The sequence below is a fragment of the Nycticebus coucang genome, chromosome 9, assembly GCF_027406575.1.
Source record: "Nycticebus coucang isolate mNycCou1 chromosome 9, mNycCou1.pri, whole genome shotgun sequence".
In the NCBI taxonomy this organism is placed as follows: Eukaryota; Metazoa; Chordata; class Mammalia; order Primates; family Lorisidae; genus Nycticebus; species Nycticebus coucang.
The window spans coordinates 24506697-24530016 of NC_069788.1; the positions used below are offsets into that span (position 1 = coordinate 24506697).

At 37.0% G+C, this 23320-nt stretch overlaps 1 protein-coding gene across 1 annotated transcript in view; it reads left to right on the plus strand.

The window, feature by feature from the left end:
* Positions 1 to 23320, plus strand: part of BMP5 (bone morphogenetic protein 5) — a 135138-nt gene that overhangs the window by 54294 nt on the left and 57524 nt on the right. The window contains exon 2 of the mRNA XM_053603457.1: positions 9313 to 9505. Coding sequence (XP_053459432.1) covers positions 9313 to 9505 — 193 coding nt within the window. The remainder of the gene's footprint in view (positions 1 to 9312; positions 9506 to 23320) is intronic.

Below are 23320 nucleotides of genomic sequence, written 5' to 3' on the forward strand. Positions count from 1 at the left end.
ATTGGTGTCCTCTGTGATAAACATAACAAAATGACTGTAAGACTCCTTTAAAGAGCAGTTGTCAGAACCAAATTTTATTAGAGTGCTATTTCTGGCCAGTACATACCAACATGTGGTCCACATTATAGATGTGAGACATCTAACCAAGATAGTAAGTAAATATAATTATTTTCTACCTATTCTTTTTTTTTTTTTTTTTTGTAGAGACAGAGTTTCACTCTATTGCCCTCGGTAGAGTGCCATGGCATCACACAGCTCACAGCAACCTCCAACTCCTGGGCCTAGGCGATCCTCCTGCCTCAGCCTCCCGAGTAGCTGGGACTACAGGCGCCCACCACAACGCCCGGCTATTTTTCGGTTGCAGTTTGGCGGGGGCTGGGTTTGAACCTGCCACCCTCGGCATATGGGGCCAGCGCCCTGCTCACTGAGCCACAGGCGCTGCCTACCTATTCTTTATGAAATTTCACCTTAAATCTTTTTTAACTTCACAATAACATTAAAAAACCCCACAATAACATTAATCTCCTTTATAAATAACCTATATTCTAGATAAAGAAATTAACATTCTGACAATCAAAATAGCTGGTTTTTAAGCCCATTGGCAGTTTTGTATGATTAAACTTTTATTGACTATTTACTATAGAAAAAGTCCCATTTGGGTTATGTGGATATATATGGAGATAAAAAGCAAACATAAAGAAAACATGGATACTTCTCTCAAATACTTCACTAAAATAAGGTGACACAATAATTATAATCCAAATGGAAGGTGATTGATATCGAGACTGTCATCCCTTTTTGAGAACTTGCTATGTTCCAGAAAGATCTTTCTCCCTCTCTCTTTCCCTCTGTCCATCTCCATCCTCTCCCTTCCTAGGTGGCAGGGGCCTACTCTTTCTTATCTGAGTTCCCATAACTTTTCTTTTTGTATCTCCTTAACTATTAGATTTTGGCCCTGAGAATTTATCTGGTAACTATTTCAGGATTGGATAAATGTAGAAGTAGCAATTTTTAAGATAATCAAGGTGAATGAACATGGAAGGTGAGGGAAAGAAAGTTAATATCCGGATTTACTAACTACGTCTTGGAGTAGATAGGAGCTGAAATAGCCCTCACAGTTCTCCTGTTGATTGTAAACAATTTCACAGACTATTAATATTGGATAAGACCTCTGTGATGATGACAGGGGAGGACAAAAACAAGACCCACCCCAGAATCATATCTAAGCACAGATTAAAAGCAAGAAATCTCAAAAATGACATCCACTTTCCTGGATTATATTAATTACTGATTGCTGCTTTTTACCAATTACAGCTTTATCCTACCTCTCTTATGCTCACCTTCTAGAAAATTTCATTAAATTTTAAGATACCGTATAATAAAGTTACCTCTGTCTTTTGAGAGCATAAAGTCCAGAACAAAACCCTGCCTCATCTACCGTAATCGTGAATGAGTCCTTATGAACACCCTTCACGAGACCCCCTGTGTCATTCTTCCCAAGACACTTGGAGAAACATGGCAATAAACCAAAATCTGTTCATCTATGGGTGTTTCCCCAGTGTTCTATTGTCTCCAAAGCATTAGAATAAGGTAGAGGAAGAAACTAAACCCACAGGAGGAGAAGATGTGCTAAGAATGAGCTCAGGACATTGGGTGCAAAACTCAAGTATGATAGAAACACTGACCTTGGAATAGAAAAGGACACAGAAGTAGTGTTCCTTTTTTTTTTGCAGTTTTGGCTGAGGCCAGGCTTGAACCCACCACCCCCAATAAATGGGGCCGGTGCCCTACTCCTTGAGCCACAGGCACTGCCCCAGTAGTGGTCATTATTAGCTGAAACTCTAGTGTAAAGAGCATTTTAAATTAGGAGTTATAAGATATAGATACTATTTCTGGCTTTGTAGAAAACTCATTTTGAGAGAAAGTTAATGTTTTTTATCTGTTCTCTGGGGAAGATAATGGAGAATCAGCTTTCCTAGATCAAGTAAAAAGGAACAAACAAAAATTTTAAATTTACTACTTTACTAAATCTATTATTAATTATTTTATTATCATTGTTTATTTGTTATTAACTTACTTATTGAACTTATTAATTTCCTCACCAACAATGTTTGATACCTCTAGCTGTTACCATTATAGTATTCTAAATAACTACAGAGGGCTCAGTGGTGGGCCTGACCTATCTAAGGAGGAGGGAAAACCTTGAAAACACTTTCATTCCAATTTCGAAATTTTCTTTATACAAGAAATAATTCTTTATGTCCCTAAGGTGTTATGTTTTCTAAAGCAAAATAGTATATAAATATTGGATCATGCTTTAATTTTCTTAAATTTCCAAATTATGTGCTTTGTATTTTAAATTGACATTGAAAATCAATTTCTTTAGTTATGTTTGGGTATGAAAATTATTTAACTATCTCATCTATTTCTTTTATAAAACTGTGTTAATGAACTATTTAGGAATAAAAGTATTTTAACCATAGAAAACTTGACAGTCGATTGAAATTGTTCCTTGCAACACGTTTAGGGGACATTTTTTTCTGTTTGGGTCACACATTGCTGTGGTGTTAAGAGGCCCTTATGACTTCTAGAACACAAAGTTTAACACACTTTCTGGAATGGTTACCTGTTCATGGAAAATGTGTACGTTTTCATTCGCTGATGAATAAATAGGTCTTTATAGGACCAAGTTTATGTTTTTCAGTGAACTGGTCAGTGAGAGATGTCTTGTGAACTGATATATCTTGGTATTCGCATGGTATCTTTGCTTCTATTTCTTTTAAAATGCAACACAGATAAGTAATAATTCTATGAGTAATCTTTTAATGATTTTTTGCACTCAACAGCAAACAATGATCTGTATTCTTTCAACAGCTGGCTGGGCTCCTGTGAGAACACTATCTTTGCCTTACAGCTACTGATTCTATTTGCGTCTTCCAAGTTACAGCTCTTGTGTGGGAGATTAAGACTGATTGCCCATGAATGTATCTCCTTAAAACTTCAGATAAATCGCTGTATAGATAAAACTGTAATCCTCTGTTAATTAATTCTACTCTTCAGATATTTTAGACATGAAAATATTTAGCCTGGGACATGTCTATCCAATTTCTATTAGTGATAAAGTCATTTAGAGAGGAATCTGGGGAAAAGAAAAAAGTCCAGTCATTAACTTCTGTTAAGTTGTATCTTGACAATAAAAGGCTTCAGTGTGTGTCTTAAAAAAGAAGTTTAATCTTTGCAGAACTTTGGCAATTTAGAGCTTTTACGACATAGTTTGGTGCTTATATAAGGCAAACCTGTTTCTTTTCGTTATCAGCCCATTACTCATGGAAGTGAATCTTCTGATTCATATTTTACCTCTTGTATGTTGTGATGTTACCACTTAAAAATATATAGTCATAAATTCCTTCTCTTCTTCCGTCAGTGTATTTCAGCTTTGGGTTGCTCTAGTTATCTCTGAAGTTTCACATAGATGGGAATTTTGGAATATGCAAAAAACCCTGCTCCCTATAAGTAGAAGAAAGTATCTTTAACGCCATTACTATGATTGTGATTTCAGTGGTAAAATTTTTAAGTTTGTCTGCAGTTTTGCTTTTTTATTTTATTGCTTTTTTATTTATTTATTTATTTTTTATTTTCTGTTTTTTATCTTTTTTTATTTTATTGCTTTTTTATTTATTTATTTATGTGTGTGTGTGTGCAGAAAGGAATCCCAGTTAATTTTTTTAGAGACCACTGTTCGGAACTATCAACTCAAATAAACACCCTATGTTGACGGTCTTTCTTGAAAGGAATAATTTCACATGCTAATAAGTAGGATGATCCACATGACTCTATCCATAGAAATACATAAAGCATACCAAAGTTTACCATAACTTACATGGTGATATTCATTGGTTTATACCTGGAAATATTCTCAATATGCATGTACCATAAATGCCGATGGGAGAAGGGTCTGCGACGTTAGAGGAGTCTGTGTGGGTCTGTTTGGTAAAGCGTACCACATGGATCTTATGAGATATGTCGGCACACATGAAAATTTAAACAGGTTGTTGTGCTCTCTTTAAATGCAATTACCATAGGTAATTGACTGAATCAAGCTCTGTGATTTTAATATTTGTATTTGTACTTAAACTCTCTGCCTCACATGAGAGAGATGACATTTTTAGTTTGGGATAAAGGAATAGCTTCTACTAGAGAATAGTGTTAAACCCTGATCTTAGTGTATCTTAACACTCTACCCTTTTATCCCCTCTGATAAGTCTGGCTCTGTCTTAAATGAGCCAACCCCCTGCTTTTCTGTTCGCTTGTTTTGTTTCAGTTGTTTGTTTTCCATTAAAGACACTCTTTTCCACCCAGGAATAGGAATGTGAGTATGGCTTTTATGAAGTCTTGCATATTTTCATCTGGTAAAACAGATTTTACTAGATTTACTAGAAATAATGATAAAAAAAGACTCAAGAAACTCATGGTGTTTAGTTGATGTAGCACAGACATTGAAGAGTGAATTAAAAGGACAATATTTGATATAATATGAATATCAAAGCTGGTAATAGTACACAGTTTTCTGATTTATTTTTTCTTGTTCACTTATATTTTCCTTTAGCCCTCTCAAGTCCTTTACCATCGTAATAGGTTATAACACACTTTAATGCATGAGAAAATAGAATGCTTAAATTGTTATAATGCCGAGAAGTCAGTGATCTCTCCTAATAAAACATTTAAGGAATACTAAATGTGGTGTATGTTCTTTTTCATCCATTTTGGAAGTTTTGATTTGGGTGGTGGGTCTGACAATGAAAAGTTTAGGGTATACAAGAATTCAGTTAGTGGGTTACAATTATCTAAACTTGAAAGTTACAATTATATTTCAACATGTCATTGTCGTAAAAGTATGATGTTTCATACTAACACGTGTACTATGTAATTTCAGTTTAACTTATTAATACAACCATTGTTTACTCATGAAAGTGTCCTTACACGAGATATAGAATCAATATTAGATACATGAACAGAATGCAGAACAACAAAGATTGGAGGAGGTGTGTTCTAAGAGCACTGAGTCTAAAAAGAAAAGCATCTCCCATATTTATTGTAAGTACATCAGAAGGAGGAGGGCTCTTTGCATAAAAAGTGATCCACTGTCCCCACAAATAATTAGATTACAAAAGCAACAACAACAACCACCACTCAGAAAAACACTATTGATGAGGGCTTGGGAATAACATCTTAATCCTGAGATGAAATCTGTTATCTTCCATTTCTAAAATTTGAGCTCTTGGACAAGTTATAAAACTGATGGACATAAGTAGGTTTGTGAGAATTAAATGCAATTTGTGTCACACAAATGACAATTAGTTACCATGCCTTTAGTCAGTGAGACAAGGCAGCAGGAGATGACTAGATTTTGGTCCATTAATGAAATCTGTAATTTAACCAGTATTTTTTGGAAGCCTTCTCTGGATTAGGCATATCATTGAGATGGAGACTAACTACACGTTGATCAAACTCGCTCCTCTCTAGCTTATTGTCTAATTTTTTGTGTACTGCTGAAAGACGTTGTCTAAATATTGTTTAAACAATGAGTGAGTATTTTGGTGCAGAGCAGTGAGATGCCATTACGTAGGTGGTACGGACATTGCACAAAGATTTATAATGAGCTTTAGGAGACAAACACCTGTTACCCCAGCTGTCATCACCCAATTTCATATTCTTAAGTCAGGGATATTAATATTTGTCACCTCTCTAGCATTAGTCTTTGAGGTAACTGAGATTACATTGTTGAATATTTGTGGGCGTCATTAAGAGTGCAAGGCTATAATAAATACAAGTCTTATTCCATGACTCACTCCAACATGTCCCATAGAATTTATTGTTGCAATTATGGTTCAAAGCAGTAGGATACAGGAATTTGAATCACTAGACAAATCTGCCATGCAATTTTATTCTGTGTGGTATATTTAATACAAAATTTTATTAAACTCTTTGAAAATGTGTCCCCTTAAGGGTTTAAGTTAAATAGGTTGGATTAGAAAACCCAAATTGTATAATAACAGCTGAAATTCTAGCTTTCTACTTTATTACACTAACATCTAGAGGGGATTCCAGAACAGTAGAGGACATTACATAACACGAATTTAACACTCATCCACACGATGCAGGTGTGTGCTTTAGACGGGACTCTAAGAAACTCACGTCTCAGCATTCATTTCCAGGGCTTTGGTTCGCTTTTCTTAAATTGGTTTAAATTTTAAACAAAATTTATTATTAAGGAAAAATTAAATGATGATCTTTATCCCTTGGAATTTTGGATATTATCTTCCAGGATGGAGAAATATGTATTTTTTGAATGGCTGGTTGGAGCTTGTATCATGAAGTCTGGAACTCCTCAAGCTGGGTCTGGGACAGTGCCATCTGAGCAAACACGTGATAGTTCTGTAGCAAAGCAGTAAATATTTATGTCAAGTGGGATAGGTGGAGACTTGAAGTCACTTCACATCAGTTAATTTCTGGTTCTTCTGTCAAATATTCAGAAGAACTGTAAGCTAAATATTCAGCTTTCAATACTTTCCGGATTTTGAACTTGTGAAGGCAAGATCTTAGGTCTATATTAATAAAATAGGACAAAGCAATAGTGTGTAAGCAGAAGCAGAATTTAAGAGCCATAGCTTGGTGACGGTTGAGTTCAGATCCTTTGGGAATGTTTGTATTCTCTCTGCTGCCTTGTTTTTTTCATCTTTAAAATAAGGATAATAATAGAATCTACCTTGTAGATTGTTAGGAAGCAGAATGTCTGAATATGAATATAATGATAAATTGCTTAGAACAATGCCTGAAATATAATAAGTGCTATTTAAATGCTGTGACATATTATCATCTACTTTGTTTAAATTTAGAATCAGAAAATAAAAATACAGTGAATTAAATTTAGTTCCCTGAAAACAAAAGTGGTGGCTGGTCTGAACATTCCTCCACCTGCATTCTGTTATTAGCTATCCGGGCGGCAGGCATTTTGCACTCTCTCATTCTTTCTCTCCCATACGGCTCGGTGAAATGGACAAATAAGAAAGGAAAGAGAAGTGTTCAGAGCAATCTCACTGTCAGCAGCAGAAGTTTAGACAGAGAAGAGGATTAAATTGCGGACCGAAAATATCATCCTACAAATGGGGCTATCATTCCTGTTTAGAGAAAACTTGATTAATGATCCCTCTGGAAGTAGACCTCTCTTAAGGCCGAGATAATGGTACTTTAAAGAAAAAAAATTTCATAAATTATATGAGGTAGTGTGAGTTAGTATAAGAGCAGCACCATCCTTGCAAAGCTCCACATGACAACAATGGCTCCAGTTGGGTGTGGGGCACACATCTGTACTTGCAGCTACTCAGGAAGGAAGCAGGGGAGGACTGAGCTGACCAACATAGTGAGACCCTATTTTTTCCCCTTTTTTTTTTTTGAGACAGAGTCTCACTTTGTCACCCTTGAGAGCATGCTGGGGCATCATAGCTCACAGCAACCTCCAACTCTTGGGCTCAAGCGATTCTCTTTCCTCAGCCTCCCAAGTCCCTGGGACTCCAGGGACCCGCCACAACGCCCGGCTATTTTTCAAGATGAGGTCTCGCTCTGGCTCAGGCTGGTCTCGAACCGGTGAGCTCAGGCAATCCACCAGCCTTGGCTTCCCAAGTGCAGGGATTATAGGCGTGAGCCACCATGCCAGGCTTAACACCCTGTTTTTTAAGGAAACTTTTTAAATGTCTACAGATGCAGGTTACATTTTATCTGTGTGCTAGCTTAGGTGTGTGAGATGTAGGCAGGGATGAGCTCCTTGCTCTCTTAAACCACCTTCTGCTCTTTAGGGGAAAATAAATCAGGGATTATCTTGGAGGAAAAAGACAAGAATTATGGGTTTCATCATCACGAGCTTCAGACATGGCCTCCATCTGTCTCCATAGCATGATGGGCTAGCAGCCCTCCTATCCCCTGGATGGTCTTAATCCTCTTAACCCTCCCCTCCTTTCCATAATCATCTCAACCCTTCCCCTAGTTTAGGATCCCATGTTTCATATATCTGTAGTAGTGTTAACGACACAATTTCAATTACTCTTCTAGAGATATTTATTTATTGTCTCTTAATCCAACTTTGAACCTTGTGAATCCATTTCTATCACTGGTACAATTTTTATCCTCTTGTAACAAAATTTTAGCAATAAAATATATGACAGGAAGAATTTTTTTTTTAAAGCGTTATCTCAGGCTTTAATTGTGTAACACCTCTACACAGTGCCTTGAAATGACTTTTTTTGTAACAGTGTTCTTTATTATCCCAGATAACTGAGATATTGAGAAATCTACCAATGCTGAGAAACTTAACTCCATTAAGTGATATTGTGTTTCTATTATGAGCCCTTAGTATAAGGTAAGGCCATTAAGAAAGATTAGTGGGAAATAGCAACGAAAATAATCTGGGGTCACCACAACATGAGGAACTGTGTTAAAGGGTCGCAGCATTAGGAAGGTTGAGAACCACTGCCTTAGATGGAGACCAGATAATAGACTATTGTACAAAACCAATTCACACAACAATATAAATGACATATTCGACCCTCAATTATTCAGTGTTTCTTAATATATTCCAAAGATGAACACTTTTTTTACTTCATGTGGTTGGAAGGTTGCTAATGGGGAAAAATATGTTCTCCCAATTTTAAGCAGGCCAGAGGTCTTTGGGAGACCTTATGCTGCACTAAGGGTAAAAAAGAAAAAAAATTATGAAAGTGAAAAACGAAAAAAAAAGGAGAAAAAAATATTTTTTTTTTACTGAAAGAAGACCTTTTCTGGGGAGGACATTTTAGAAATAATATGTTTACTTGACATCTGAAATGCCAAACACACAGTCTGTAGGTGCCTGCAATTCCACTCACTTCCCCGGGAACACTAGAGGTTTCTGTAACACGTTCCTAATTCCCGGATGAATTCTTCTGTGCTCTGATACTTGAGGCATACTAGCAACCACTTTACAATCTTCACTTTTTAAAACACTTTTGGATAACCTTTCCATTTAGGATCCAGGAATTTGTATAAAACCACAGAGGTTATATTGCTTTTGAACTGAAGGCTGTTGGTTTGTGGAATTTCCTTTAACTGGAAACGTGCGTGAGTTGGTGGTGTTAGTGTTTTTCTGGTTTTAGACTATGATGCCTGTTTGTTTTCATTTTCAAAGCTGAAGAATTTACCATTAATTTTCATATTTTATAACGGGCTATATAAAGGGCTAACTTTTTTTCCTTCCTTTCCTTTTTTTTTTTTTTTTTCCAGTTGAAAGAGACAAGGATTTTTCTCACCAGCGAAGGCATTACAAGGAATTCCGGTTTGATCTGACTCAAATTCCTCATGGAGAGGCAGTGACAGCCGCTGAATTCCGGATATACAAGGACCGGAGCAACAGCCGATTTGAAAATGAAACAATTAAGATTAGCATATATCAGATCATCAAGGAATACACAAATAGGTATCAGCTTTATATCTCACTTCTAATCCTGGCCAAAAAAATGTTAACTTTTAGTAACAGCCATTAACCATGTTTTCTTTGCCTGTAATGATATCCAGAGCCAGGTAGGGACATGCTGAAAAGTGTAATGGATGTGAAAAAATCCCTTCCACATGCCATAGCCCTTCCCTACTCCTGACACCAGTATGTGTACTGAATGGTCCTAGGCATCCCTAGATATGGTCTTTGGGCCTATTGTCTCATTCTGTAAATATATCCTTCACCCCAGAAATCTTCCATGTTGTTCTGCCAAAATGGAATTTATGATTAGGATAATTTAAATTGCTTGGTGTTCTGTAGGTTAGAAAAGAGCTGCTTTACTTTTCACTGGCGTAAGTGTAAATCCTATGCACTTGGTGTATTTTGATGTTTCCTGTCTATAAGATGCAATTCAGAATGATGCAAAAATGGACACTCTGAAATGCTGAATGTGTACAAACTTTAGCTGGCAATTGCAGCAAATGAACCCTTGAATATAAGAGTAAGAAAGAAACCTTTGTGGTTTTCTCTGTCCTTTAAGCCAGAGCAGAAATCCCTTGAGTAGCACCTTTACAGGTGGTCAGTCACCTCTGCTGGGATGCTGTATGAGGTGACATCTCTCCTCCAGCAGTTAACATTCATCGGATCCAGAACTTCCTCTGGCGAAATGCTATGCCCTTCTTTGATGAGACAGATTTGAAGATACCTATCCTGTCTTCTCTTAAGGCCCCTTTCTCTCCTCGCTGACTATTTCTAAGTCCCTGGTGTTTGTATATTTCTTTGGTCTTCCTAGTGTGCCAAAGATACTAGCTCCTCACAATCCTCAACGAAGAAAAAAAGAAAGGTTTTGAGATCAAGTATGTCTGAAAAGTCTGTCTGTTAGACCTTCCTCTAGGACAGCAGCCCCCAACTTTTTTGGCACCAGGGTCTAGTTTCATGGAAGACCATTCTTCCATGGACCAGGGGTGGGGAATGGTTTGGGGACGATTCAAGCCCATTACATCTCCACTTCACATCAGCAGGCATTATACTGTCACAAAGAACATGCCACCTGGATCCCTTATGTGCACAGTTTGCCATAGGGCCCATGCTCCCATAAGGACCCAATGCTGGATCCTGACAGGAGGCGGAGCTCAGTGATGACGGCGTCATGGGAGCTGCTGTGAAGACAGAAGCAGCTTCCCTTGCTCACCTGTTCATTGTTCCCTTCCCGCTGTGCAGCCTGGTTCCTGTCACAACAGGCCATGCACCAGGACCTGTCCACAGCCTGGGTGCTGAGCACTGCTGCTGTAATTCGCATTGTACATAAGAACATGAAAGTCTTAGAAGGGCTTTATGGTTAAAAGCCACCTGCCTATTTTTATTTTAGCTAGTCTTCCTCAACAGTATTAGACTATCAACTTTTTGGGTGTGTTGTAATGGTTAATACCCTATGGGATGCTTGTTCAGCAGAACACACTTTAACATAGTCTGGTCTGTGTGCTCTGTTATTTTATGGGCAGTAATTCAAGGCACAAAGACCTAGGTTTATTTCTCAGCTTTAACACTAGCTACTTGTCTGTGGGTGAGCTTCATATTTAAAAAACTCTCAAGCCAGTGGTCCCATATAATGAGAATACTAATACTGTATTTATTTTCTTGTAGACCGGGCCAGGTATATTTAGTGAATAGTACAATACATTATTTTTTATATTAAACAATGATGCTATCCTTTAAAATGAAGTGACAAGAATTGAAAATAATACTCTCAATATTACTTAATAATATTGTCATAAGTAGTAATTGTTTTATTTGTCATTCCTTTTTTCCATGTCTCTTTCACATTTAGACTGTGAAATCCTGAAAGAAAAGACAGTATCTTCATCAATTTCTTTTTATTTCTTTTTATCCTCAGAATTACTAATTTCTTGATATGAATTAATGTTTTGAAATCATTATTACTCATGACTGAAATACTACTTCTATAAACCTAGCCTAATATTTATTTTTGGCCAATCACGTATATTTTTATGTATACTGCATTTGTAGTTGGTTTTATTTTATATTTTGAGCATTTTTCATAGAAATCATTGGTATAGCAGGCCTCCAGAATATATTGATTTAATCTTAATACAGAATTTTAGATGGATCAGAATTAAATTATTATCTTTTATTTTTTCCATCATTCTGTTTGTTCAGGATATTTTTGAATGTTACCTATTTAAGCTTAACTTAAACTTATATTTCATTTTTCTATTTTCTAAGAATGTGAACTATATACTTTAAGACATGAAGAAAATGATGTAAATAAAGACCTATTGGAAGACTCTATTGATAATAATTTGTAGATTTATTTCTGAAGGAACCCACGCTGATTTCCCTTTAACCATCCATTTTGGAATATTTGTGCTCCTTGTTGCTTAGCTCATCAGACTTCATAGTTTTGGGAAAATTCAATTCTCTTAGAAATGGGATATTTTTCTGTCTTGAACTTCTGGTATTTAGTATTTTTCTAATTATGTCTGATGCTAAAAATTTTACTCTCAATGTTTCTAAAGCAATAACTGCAGATATAATTTGGCTATGTTTTTATTTATTTTAACATGTGTTTTAATTTTCTCTTAGATTCAGAATTTCATTGGATTTTTTGCTAAATTATTGAAATTGATTTACAAAATCTAAAAGTACATGTCTGCTTTTGCTTGTCATTCTCTAGCGTCTTGCTCTAAACTCTGGGATGATGTGGATTGCACAGGCTTTTATTAATTTACCAAATAACATTTTAAAAAATTAATTCAGCAAATTCACTTCCATATTAACTCAATTTTCCCAAGTTCACATTTTTCAACATGTACTATTAAGTTTTGTTGCAGAATTCTGATCTTTGTCTTCTAAGGTTATGAGATTGTCCTCCACAATATTTGTTTTTGCTAATGTAGTTGAGATTTTTTACAAATTATTTTTTTCAATTCCTGAAATATTCACACTCATAACTTTATACTACACATATCTTTACAAAATACCATTCTCAACTTCTCCCAGGTAGAGAGAAGCCAAAGTCAAAACAAATAAAAACCACTAGCATCTTATTTTGTCTTTCGTAGGCTATGAAAGGCATTGTTTTCTCACAGAAAAGAAGGCTAAATTTTGTTCTTTTCTTTATTTTTTAGAAAAACGTATTGCTGGCTCAGCGACTGTAGCTCAAGTGGCTAAGGCACCAGCCACATACACCTGAGCTGGCAGGTTTGAATCCAACCCAGGCCCATCAAACAACAATGATGGCTGCAATCGAAAAGTAGCCCGGCATTGTGGCAGGTGCCTGTAGTCCCAGCTACTAGGGAGGCGGAGGCAGGAGAATCACTTGAGCCCAGGAGTTGGGGGTTCCTGTGAGCTGTGATGCCACGGCACTCTACCCAGGGCGACAGCTTGAGGCTCTGTCTCAAAAAAAAAAAAAAAAAGAAAAAGAAAAAAACATATTGCTAGTTTGAAACTTTGACTTTAATTCTCTGAGAGAAGGACTAGATTAGAAATACTTCATTTACGGGTGGCGCCTGTGGCTCAGTGAGTAGGGCGCCAGCCCCATATGCCGAGGGTGGCGGGTTCAAACCCAGCCCCGGCCAAACTGCAACCAAAAAATAGCCGGGCGTTGTGGCGGGCGCCTGTAGTCCCAGCTGCTCGGGAGGCTGAGGCAAGAGAATCGCGTAAGCCCAAGAGTTAGAGGTTGCTGTGAGCTGTGTGACGTCACGGCACTCTACCGAGGGCCATAAAGTGAGACTCTGTCTCTACAAAAAAAAAAAAAAAGAAAAGAAATACTTCATTTACACATCATGTGATCACTGTTAAAATGGAAAGAATTTCAATTTGAAAAAGCAATTTTAATATCCAATTAATTTTTCTTACGTATTTTTTGTTGGTGGTTTTGTGTATTTTTTAAAGAACTAAAACAGTTATAGAAAAAGGAACTAATGCCTCCCTTTTTAAAGCAAGGTCATGTTTCAAAACTTCTCTCATCAAACTTGGGGATTTCATCTACTCAGTATTCTGAATTATGCTCAGAAACAACTGAAATGGTCAGTATAGATTGGACTCTTTAATGTAGTGCATTTGACAATGTACATATATTTTGATTTATATAAAGGTTGCTTTCCCCAGGGTATTTCCTGAGATAGTCTAGGCGGGGATCCTTGCAGTCATTTAGATTGATGATTGGTGGACATGTTTTATATTCAAGACATGGTCTGATCTATTAACCAGCTAGTCTACGAATTCTTGGACAGTGTTGTGTAATCAAATTAAGAAAATGGCAGATCCAGTATGTCACCCCTTTTCTTATTTATTTATCCTAGTGAGACTTATAGTTCTTAAAATTATATATTTTATTCCTACCATCTCTCCACCTCCCTCACTTATCCCTACTCATATTTAAATGTGTGCAGTTTCAAGGAGTGTTCTGATATTTATCCAAATCTTTATTTTTCTTGGTAAAAAGTTAACACACTCTGCATCATTTCATTTATTTAATCTTTTCATATGAGGCTGACAGCTGAAAGTCTATACAGAAGGCATTGCTCTTCAGTCACACCTCATATATCTGGCATTATTGGGAAATGAGGTTTCCACATGAGTGAATTTTCCAGATAATTCAGCTGAGTTTGGCATGCTTTTGTTGAGTTCCTACCAAGTGGCAAGCACAGAGGACATACGGCCTAGTAAATAAGGCCTCAAACGCGCATAGCCTGAGGGCCAGGGGCTGCGGTGGGGCCTGCCACACACAGACTTTAATAACTATAATACAATGTGCTAAGAACTATGATGTAAATATGCACGAAGTGTTGTGGAAATACAAAGGAAGAGAAAATGAATTCTTTACTTGGAAGGGTGAGAGACCGCAGGGAAACCTCTCAGAGGAATTCACCCAGTTGAGCTTTTCAAGATGAGTTGGAACTTTCCATAGGCAAAAAGACAGACCAGGAGAGAGAGAAAGAGGTTCGTTCCTAAGTACTCAAAATGTTTAAAAGGTATAATTAATTAAATAATGCAAATGAAATGATCAGTGCCAGTGTTACTATTAATAATAGCGGACAGCACTTATGCATTTAACGGGCCCTCACCATGTGTCAGGCACTGTGCTAAGTGCTTGACTTGAGTTAAAGTTTTCACAAATATATCTATTTATGTATCCCTCCCAATGAAAATGTGCTATGTATAAGTCAACCCTGTCGTAATGCTCTGCTATGAATATAAATTTCTGTACTCCATTGTGAAAACATTTTAAGCTAGCCTGCTCGATGTCATTAGCCACCTTCGCTACTTGGATATATTTAGCTAAGCTGTCATCATTCCAGTTCACAGTTAGCTTCGGATTTACATCATCTACTCCCTCCTTCTTCTCTGCGATTTGGGATTCTTCTGGGGACAGACTTCGGGATGTACACTTGACAGTTTCCATTCAGGAATATTTCCCTGGCTCTTGAGAGCACTGCACCAGAACAGGACACTCAAATGGTAGACGATGTTGTCTCTGAAGTATCTAGAACAGTACCCAAACAGCTTGTATTTCTTCAGTGGGCAAGGATGATGCTCTATTTCAGTATTTCTCAACTCAGGCAACTCGGAGTCCCAGGAGACATGAGCAATACATGGAGTCATTTCTGGTTGTTATAATTGATGAGGGCAGCAGGTGTGTGTGTGTGCTATTGGCATTTATATACTGGGGCAGTGATGTGTTTAGGGATGCTGGTTTACCCACTAAAATAGACTGGACTCCACCCAACAGAGAGTGTTCTGATCCAAAATTTCCGTACTAACAACTTGAGAAATCTTGCTCTATTTGAAATTTTGAGTTAAGCTAGACATGGGAAATTTTTTTTGCTATAAAACAGGATGTGAGCTAATTTTTCTTTGACGGTTTCATATTTGGAATCATAAGATTCCCAGTATGAAAGTGCTATTAGGGATTTGAACTGGATCCACTGCTTATTCACTGGGGTAAATAAAAGTAGTTGAACTATCTATGTAAAAGTCTGCTGTCTTTTTCTTGCTCTATGAGAGGACCTCCTGGGTATATATTTGGTAGCACATGTTTAAATTTCTTTGCAGAAGAAAAACATGTGATGATGTAATGCCAGGAAACCTGCTAAATATTAAAATTGTCTTGGCAATTAAAAAAAATTCTTCAGAGTGAAAAGTGTGAATTTTCTTCGTGGGAATTCAAAATGTTTTCCCATTTATGCCATTCTTTTCGGTAGTTAGATCTAACATTACTATTTTATCAATTTCCATTTGTGTTTTTTAAAAAATAGTATGGGATCAGCTATTCTAAAAATTATCAGTGAAATTTACAGAATTATATAATTTCTTTTCTTTTTTTTTTGAGACAGAGTCTCACTATGTGGCCCTCGGTAGAGTGCTGTAGTGTCACAGCTCACAGCAACCTCCAACTCTTGGGCTTAAGTGATTCTCTTGCCTCAGCCTCCCAAGTAGCTGGGACTACTGTTGCCCACCACAACTCCCAGCTATTTTTGGGGTTGCATTTGTCATTGTTATTCGGCAGGTCCGGGCCGGGCTCAAACCCACCAGCCTTGGTGTGTGGCTGGTGTCCTACTCACTGAGCTATGGGGACCGAGCCCAGAATTATATAATTTCAATTTTTTTGGGGGGAGAAAAAGTTATTTTCATTTGAAAACATCAACCAGTGAACAAATTAAAATTCTAATGCTAATAAGCTTGAGCTTTTGACGTTATAAATCCCAGAGAGTATCATTTATTAACTTGTAGTCTCCTGTTAATGTGCTCAACACTAGAGCTGTAGATTAGGTTCCTTAAATGGTATGATGGTATTTATGACAAATACCCAGAGAGAGATGAATGCTTTCTCTTTGGGTGGCCATTATTATATTTTTACTGGACTTGATAAGCTACTCATAGAAAAAAGACAGAAGAAAGGGAAATACTCTGTTTCCCCGAAAATAAGACAGTGTCTTATTTTAAGGTGTGCTCCCAAAGATGCGCTAGGTCTTATTTTCAGGGGATGTCTTATCTTTCCCGTAAGTAGGTCTTATTTTCGGAGGATGTCTTATTTTCGGGGAAACAGGGTAGTTATGATAATAGAAACTTTGGGGAAAGAGGAGATATCATTGTGGACTTTAGGATTCATGCATCATGAAAATGGAGTATTTTGGCAACTTTTCCTCTAAAACTTATCAGTATGGCTTATAAATAATTTTCTCAAGCTTTCTTGGCCAGGTTTAGTGCTTCATTATTAGATAGTAGTAGAGTGACTATACTCTTAGTCAACTATCCTTTTTGTTTCTCTCTCCTTCTGCCTCTCTTGCTCCCCCGTATATACTTTTCTTTTTCTATATATAAAAAATGTACACACACATACATATACATATATATTGAAACAATAACAACCAGAGGTCTATTTCTCTTTTACTGTCTCTTCTTGTTGATTACATAAATAATTTTACTTCTTTTTTATAAATTTTCAATGTAATTTTTTTCTCTGAAAAAATTCTCTGAATTTTAGGGATGAATGTTTATTATGGATTATACTATATAAAAAAAAGTTCCTAAAGTTAAAGAAAAAGAATGAATCCTCCTATCCAAAATGTATAAATATAGGTCATTGAAGAACTTTTACAGTGGTACTGTCATAAATCACTTCCGACCATAATTCTGCCAAGAATAATGCAGGCAGCTTGTTCTGCATGCATGTGCACGTCCATGCCATATAGGACTTTGGGTTAGAAAATAGCAATTATAGTAATTTGCACAGCCCTTTTTTTGTACATCTTTTTATGTTTGGAATATATGTGTAAGGTAGAAGTTTTATTAACCTTCATTTAAAGAAGAAGAAATCAGAGTCAGAAAGGTGACTTTAAAGGACCTAATTATTTTTTATTTATTTATTTTTTTTGTAGAGACAGAGTCTCACTTTACTGCCCTTGGTAGAGTCCGTGGCATCACACGGCTCACAGCAACCTCCAGCTCTTGGGCTTACGCGATTCTCTTGCCTCAGCCTCCCGAGCAGCTGGGACTACAGGCGCCCGCCACAACGCCCGGCTATTTTTTTTGTTGCCGTTTGGCCAGGGCTGGGTTTGAACTCGCCACCCTCAGTATATGGGGCCGGCGCCCTGCTCACTGAGCCACAGGCACCGCCCAATTATTTTGTTTTTAATGCGAAGCAAAGTCTAAGTACAGAAAGTCATTGCTGAAATTAAACAGACTCCACTTCCATCTACAATAGTGGTTCCTAGACTCATGAAACTGGACTTACAGTATGGCTCCTTAGAGGATCCATTAATCCTGTAGCTTAGGTAATTGGAAGATAGCAATGAGAAATATTTGTTAATGATATTTTATAAATAAATAAAAATTTTGTTGGTCATAGCCTCTAATATAGTACCCTTGATAAAATAGATTGCAGCAAAAGATGAATGGGGGTCTTAGGGTGACTGCATATTAGTTTATGCAAGGCCTCCTGCTTAGAAGTGATTTCATGTATAAATACATTTTACATTTGAACTCTAAGGATAATAATGTAAAGAGATAACTAAGCATTTGCTTATTTTAGATAATTTTCAGTATCATTCTTGCACATTTCTTCTTATGTTGAAAGAGTGTAAGATATTCTATCTTGTAAATATGAATTTAAATGTATTATATAATCAGCCTAATCTTTCTTGCATTAATGTGAAATTCTTCTATTTGATTCTACCCATTCCCCCAAATTCTACGTTATGTATCCTCTCTGTATCTTAATGATGTTCATTGATATAACCCTTTGCTTTTAATCTCTTCAGATATCCCTGGTATCTCTATCCCATAGATACCAGGGATTAGGGCCTTAAATCATTTTGAAAGACACAATTCAACCCATAATGGGGAGTAAGTCATTGAATGTTTGACAAGAGGAATAAGCCCATTTTGAGTGATAGGGAATATGAGATTTATTATAGGAACTTGACTTTCTTCATTCATTAGACCTGGTTAAACAGTCTATGTAAGATTGTTTCTCCTACATCTGATCATGGGTCTCAAGTTGGTAGCATAAACAGCTGGGAAGAAGAATGGTATAGAGTTGGAGAGAACAAGAACTAGGATCTTTCAGGATAAGCTGGAACCCTGGGGACAAATTAGGACCCATGTCTTTTCTCATGTCTTGGAACTACTAACTTAGGTGATGTGGGTGGCCAGCAGGGAAAGTTTGTAGGCTTCACCATAAATCCCCCAAAGATTTTGCTCAGGATGTAGAGAAACCGAAGGAGATGATCTTGTAGGAGGAATTGTAGGCCAGGATTTCAAGAAGCTCCTGCAGTTAACAATCTAGCGGGAGCTGGAAGCAGTAGGTGCAGCTGTTCCCAGCAACAAGGTGAGCCAGAGGATTGGCGACAATGTGTGCGAGCGGCAGGAGAGCCTGACACTTTACCAACCTTCCAGTTGTAAACCTGGCTGCTGCTTCCCTTCTGCTCTCCAGCTGCTGTGCAAATTTCTCTGATGGTTAACCTTGAGACAGAAACAAACAGGGAAGGGAATTCTGGGATTTGTAGTTCTCGTTTACTTGACAGGACAAAGTAGGAAACCACATCAGTCTATTCTTGTCAATCTGGCAACAAGACATTTCTTTTGTAACGATTCATGATTTCCAAAAATATTTTTTTTTTGTTCCTTATAATCTATCTTTGGAGGTTATAGCTGAGCCATACTGCCTCTTGGATGTTCTGGGACTTCCATATTGAAATGTGACATTAGCTCCTACCCAAACTACTTATTCCAGGTAAGAGGTGGATCAAGAGGGGCCTGGAAAAAAGGGAGAATTGGCTAATATGGACACAGATATGTTAACATCAAAATAAAGAATAATATGAATATCTTTATTTCTGCAACTGGTTACAAGGTCGTAGCTGATTTTTATAATTTCCTTCTTCCTCTATCCAATCCATATTCTCTATATTTTAACAGGAAGGGTTTATCGTTTTTCCCTACCTGGTGAGGTAAACCAAACATTCATTCTTGAAGTGTCTGAACTATTAGCAGTAACACCTGCAGTGAGCTGTGGTTTTCCATTGACTTTGGTCGTACATACATTATGTCAAGAGAGTACTGAGAGGTGTTCCTGGAAATATTTTGTATTCCAGGAAAACATCCTATTATTCAGATGGAGGTAGCTGCAGTCTAGTTTCGCTGGATGTCTAAAATCATTCATCCACATAGTGTAATGCTCTTGATTGGTTTGTGATTTACTGATGTGAGAAGCTCAGTGTGGCCAGGTGGCTAGTGAAACTTCCAAATTAAATTCAACAGAGCCAATGCTATGGCCCCTCGTGCTGTCAATGCACATCGCAAACTAAGAACTCTGAAGCAACAAAGCCTGATGTCTTGGAGTGCAGAAGCAAAACTGTTTCTAGCTGGATCATGTAGAGTGAGTGAGAAGAGCCCTTCTATCTCTGCCCTTTGATTTTCAGATCATGTGACATATGGCCATGAGAGAAAAAGCCATCCTAGCTATATTAGTTACTGATTCAGATCATACAAAGCTTTCTGAAGGATAATGGTAAGATATTAGTATATGACTGATGGAACAACTGAGTCTTCAAAAGGTTATCCACTATTTCTTCTGATTAATATTTAGGGAAGTATTTATGGTTCCAGTATTTTTTTTTTAATTGTTGGGGATTCAATGAGGGTACAAAGAACCAGGTTACATTGAGACTGCATTTGTTAGGTTAAGTCCCTCTTATAATTGTGTCTTGTCCACAAAAGGTGTGTCACACACCATGACCCCCACCACCTACCCTCCTTCCCTTTCTCTGCTCTCCCCTTCCTCCACCCACCACCATGTACTAGGTCATCAACTGTCCTCATATAACAATTGAGTATGTAGGATTCTTTATTCTCCAGTCTTGTGATGCAAGATGTAAAGGATGTAAAGTCTCCATATTTTTTAATGGCTGGATAGTATTTCATGGTATACATCATACCACAACTTGTTAATCCATTCCTGGGTTGGGGGGCATTTAGGCTGTTTCCACATTTTGGCAATTATAAATTGAGTGGTGATAAACTAGATGCAAGTGTCTTTATGGTAAAAAGAATTTTTCCTTCTGGGTAGATGCCCAGTAATGGGATTGCAGGATCAAACGGGAAGTCTAGCTTGAGTTCTTTGAGGGTTCTCCATACTTCCTTCCAAAAAGGTTGTATTAGTTTGCAGTCCCACCAGCAGTGTAAAAGTGTTGTCTTCTCTCCACATCCACACCAGCAACTGCAGTTTTGAGATTTTGTGATGTGGGCCATTCTCACTGGGGTTAGATGATATCTCAGGGTGGTTTTGATTTGCATTTCTCTAAGAATTAGGGACGATGAGCATTATTTCATATGCTTTTTAGTCATTCATCTGTTTTCTTTAGATGAGGTTCTATTCATATCTCTTACCCATTGATATATGGGATTGTAGGCTTTTTTCATGTGGATTAATTTGAGTTCTCTATAGATCCTAGTTATCAAGCTTTTGTCTGATTCAAAATATGTAAATATCCTTTCCCATTGTGTAGGTTGCCTATTTGCTTTAGTTGTTGTCTCCTTAGCTGTACAGAAGTTTTTCAGCTTAATTAAGTCCCATTTGTTTATTTTTGTTGTTGTTGCAATTGCCATGGAAGTCTTCATAAAGTCTTTCCCCAGGCCAATATCTTCCAGTGTTTTTCCTATGCTGTCTTTGAGGATTTTTATCCTTTTTTGCCTTACATTTAGGTCTTTTATCCATCTTGAATCAATTCTTGTGAGTGGAGAAAGGTACAGTTTTAGTTTTCTACATGTGGATATCCAGTTCTCCCACCACCATTTATTGAATAGGGATTCTTTTCCTCAGTGTAGGTTCTTGTTTGTTTTATTAAAAATTAGGTGGCTATAAGATGTTAGTTTCATTTCCTGGTTTTCTATTTGATTCCAAATGTCTATGTTTCTATTTTTGTGCCAGTAGCATGCTGTTTTGACCATGGCCTTGTAGTACGGCCTAAAGTCTGAAAGGCTGATGCCCCAGCTTTGTTTTTATTACTAAGAAGTGCCTTAGCTATACGGGTTTTTTTCAGGTTCCATACAAAGTGAAGAATTATTTTCTCCAGGTCTTGAAAGAATGATGTTGGTGTTTTAATAGGGATGGCATTGAATTGGTAGATTGCTTTGGGCAGGATAGACATTTTAACAATGTTCATTCTTCCCAGCCATGAGCATGGTGTGTTCTTCCCTTGGTTAATACCCTTTGCTATTTCTTTTCTTAGGGTTTCATAATTTTCATTATAGCGTTCCTTCATCTCTTTTGTTAGGTTTATTCCTAGGTATTTCATTTTCTTTGAAGCTATGGTGAAGGGAGTTGTGTTATTAATTAGCCTCTCATCTTGGCTGTTATCGGCATATACAAGGGCTACTGACTTGTGGACATTGATTTTATATCCTGAGACATTATTTTTTTTTGATGACACCCAGGAGTCTTGTTGTTGAGTTTCTTTGGGGTTCTCTAAGTATAAGATCATATCATCAGCAAAGAGGGAGAGTTTGACCTCCTCTGCTCCCATTTGGATTCCCTTCATTTCCTTCTCTTGCCTAATTGTATTGGCTAGAACTTCCAGCACTTTGTTGAATACTAGTGGCAATATAAGACAACCTTGTCTGGTTCCAGTTCTAAGTGAAAAAGCTTTCAGTTTTACTTCATTCAGTAAAATATTAGCTGTGGTTTTGTCATAGATGGCTTTGATCAGTTTAAGAAATATGCCACCTATGCCTATACTCCTCAGTGTTCTAATTAGAAAAGGATGCTGGATTTTATCAAATGCTTTTTCTACATCTATTGAAAGGATCATATGGTCTTTGTTTTTGCTTCTGTTGATATGGTGAATAACGTTTATGGATTTGCATATGTTAAACCAGTCTTGCGTTCTTGGGATGAAACCTACTTGATCATGATGTATGGTTTTTTGATGATAAGCTGTAATCTGTTGGCTAGGATTTTGTTGAGAATTTTTACATCTATATTCATTAGAGAAATTGGTCTGAAATTCTCCTTTTTAGTTGGGTCTGTTCCTGGTTTTGGCATCAGGGTAATGTTTGCTTCATAAAACATGTTGGGGCAGATTCCTTCCTTCTAAATTTTTTGGAAAAATTTCTGCAGTAGGGATAAGCACTTCTTTGAAGGTTTGATAGACTTCTAGTGTGAAGCCATCAGGACCAGGGAATTTTTTTGTTGGGAGATGTTTTATCATTTCTTTGATCTCAGTGCTTGAAATTAGTCTGTTCAGGAGATCTATTTCTTCCAGGCTAAGTCCTGAGAGACAGGGAGAGGATGTGATTCCAAATGTTGATCCATTTCCTTCACATTGTCAAATTTCTGGGCATAGAGTTTCTGGTAGTATTCAGAGATAATCTCTTGTATCTCTGTGGCATCAGTTGGTATTTCCCCTTTATCATTTCTGATTGAAGTAACTAGAGGTTTTACTTTTCTATTTCTAGTTAGTCTGGCTAAAGGTTATCTATTTTATTTATTTTTTCAAAGAACCAATTCCTTGTTTTATTAATTTTCTGAATGGTTCTTTTGTTTTCAATTTCATGAATCTTTGATTTAATTTGGGTATTTCTTTTCTTCTGCTGGGTTTAGTCTTTGATTGTTCTTCTTTCTCTAATGCAATAAGATGGTTTCTGAGTTTCTTGATGAACTCTCTTTCTGTTTTTTGATGTAGGCATCTAAAGCGATAAATTTTCCTTTCAGGATTGTTTTTGCTGTATCCTACAGGTTTTGGTAGCTTGCATCTTCATTGTTGTTGTGCT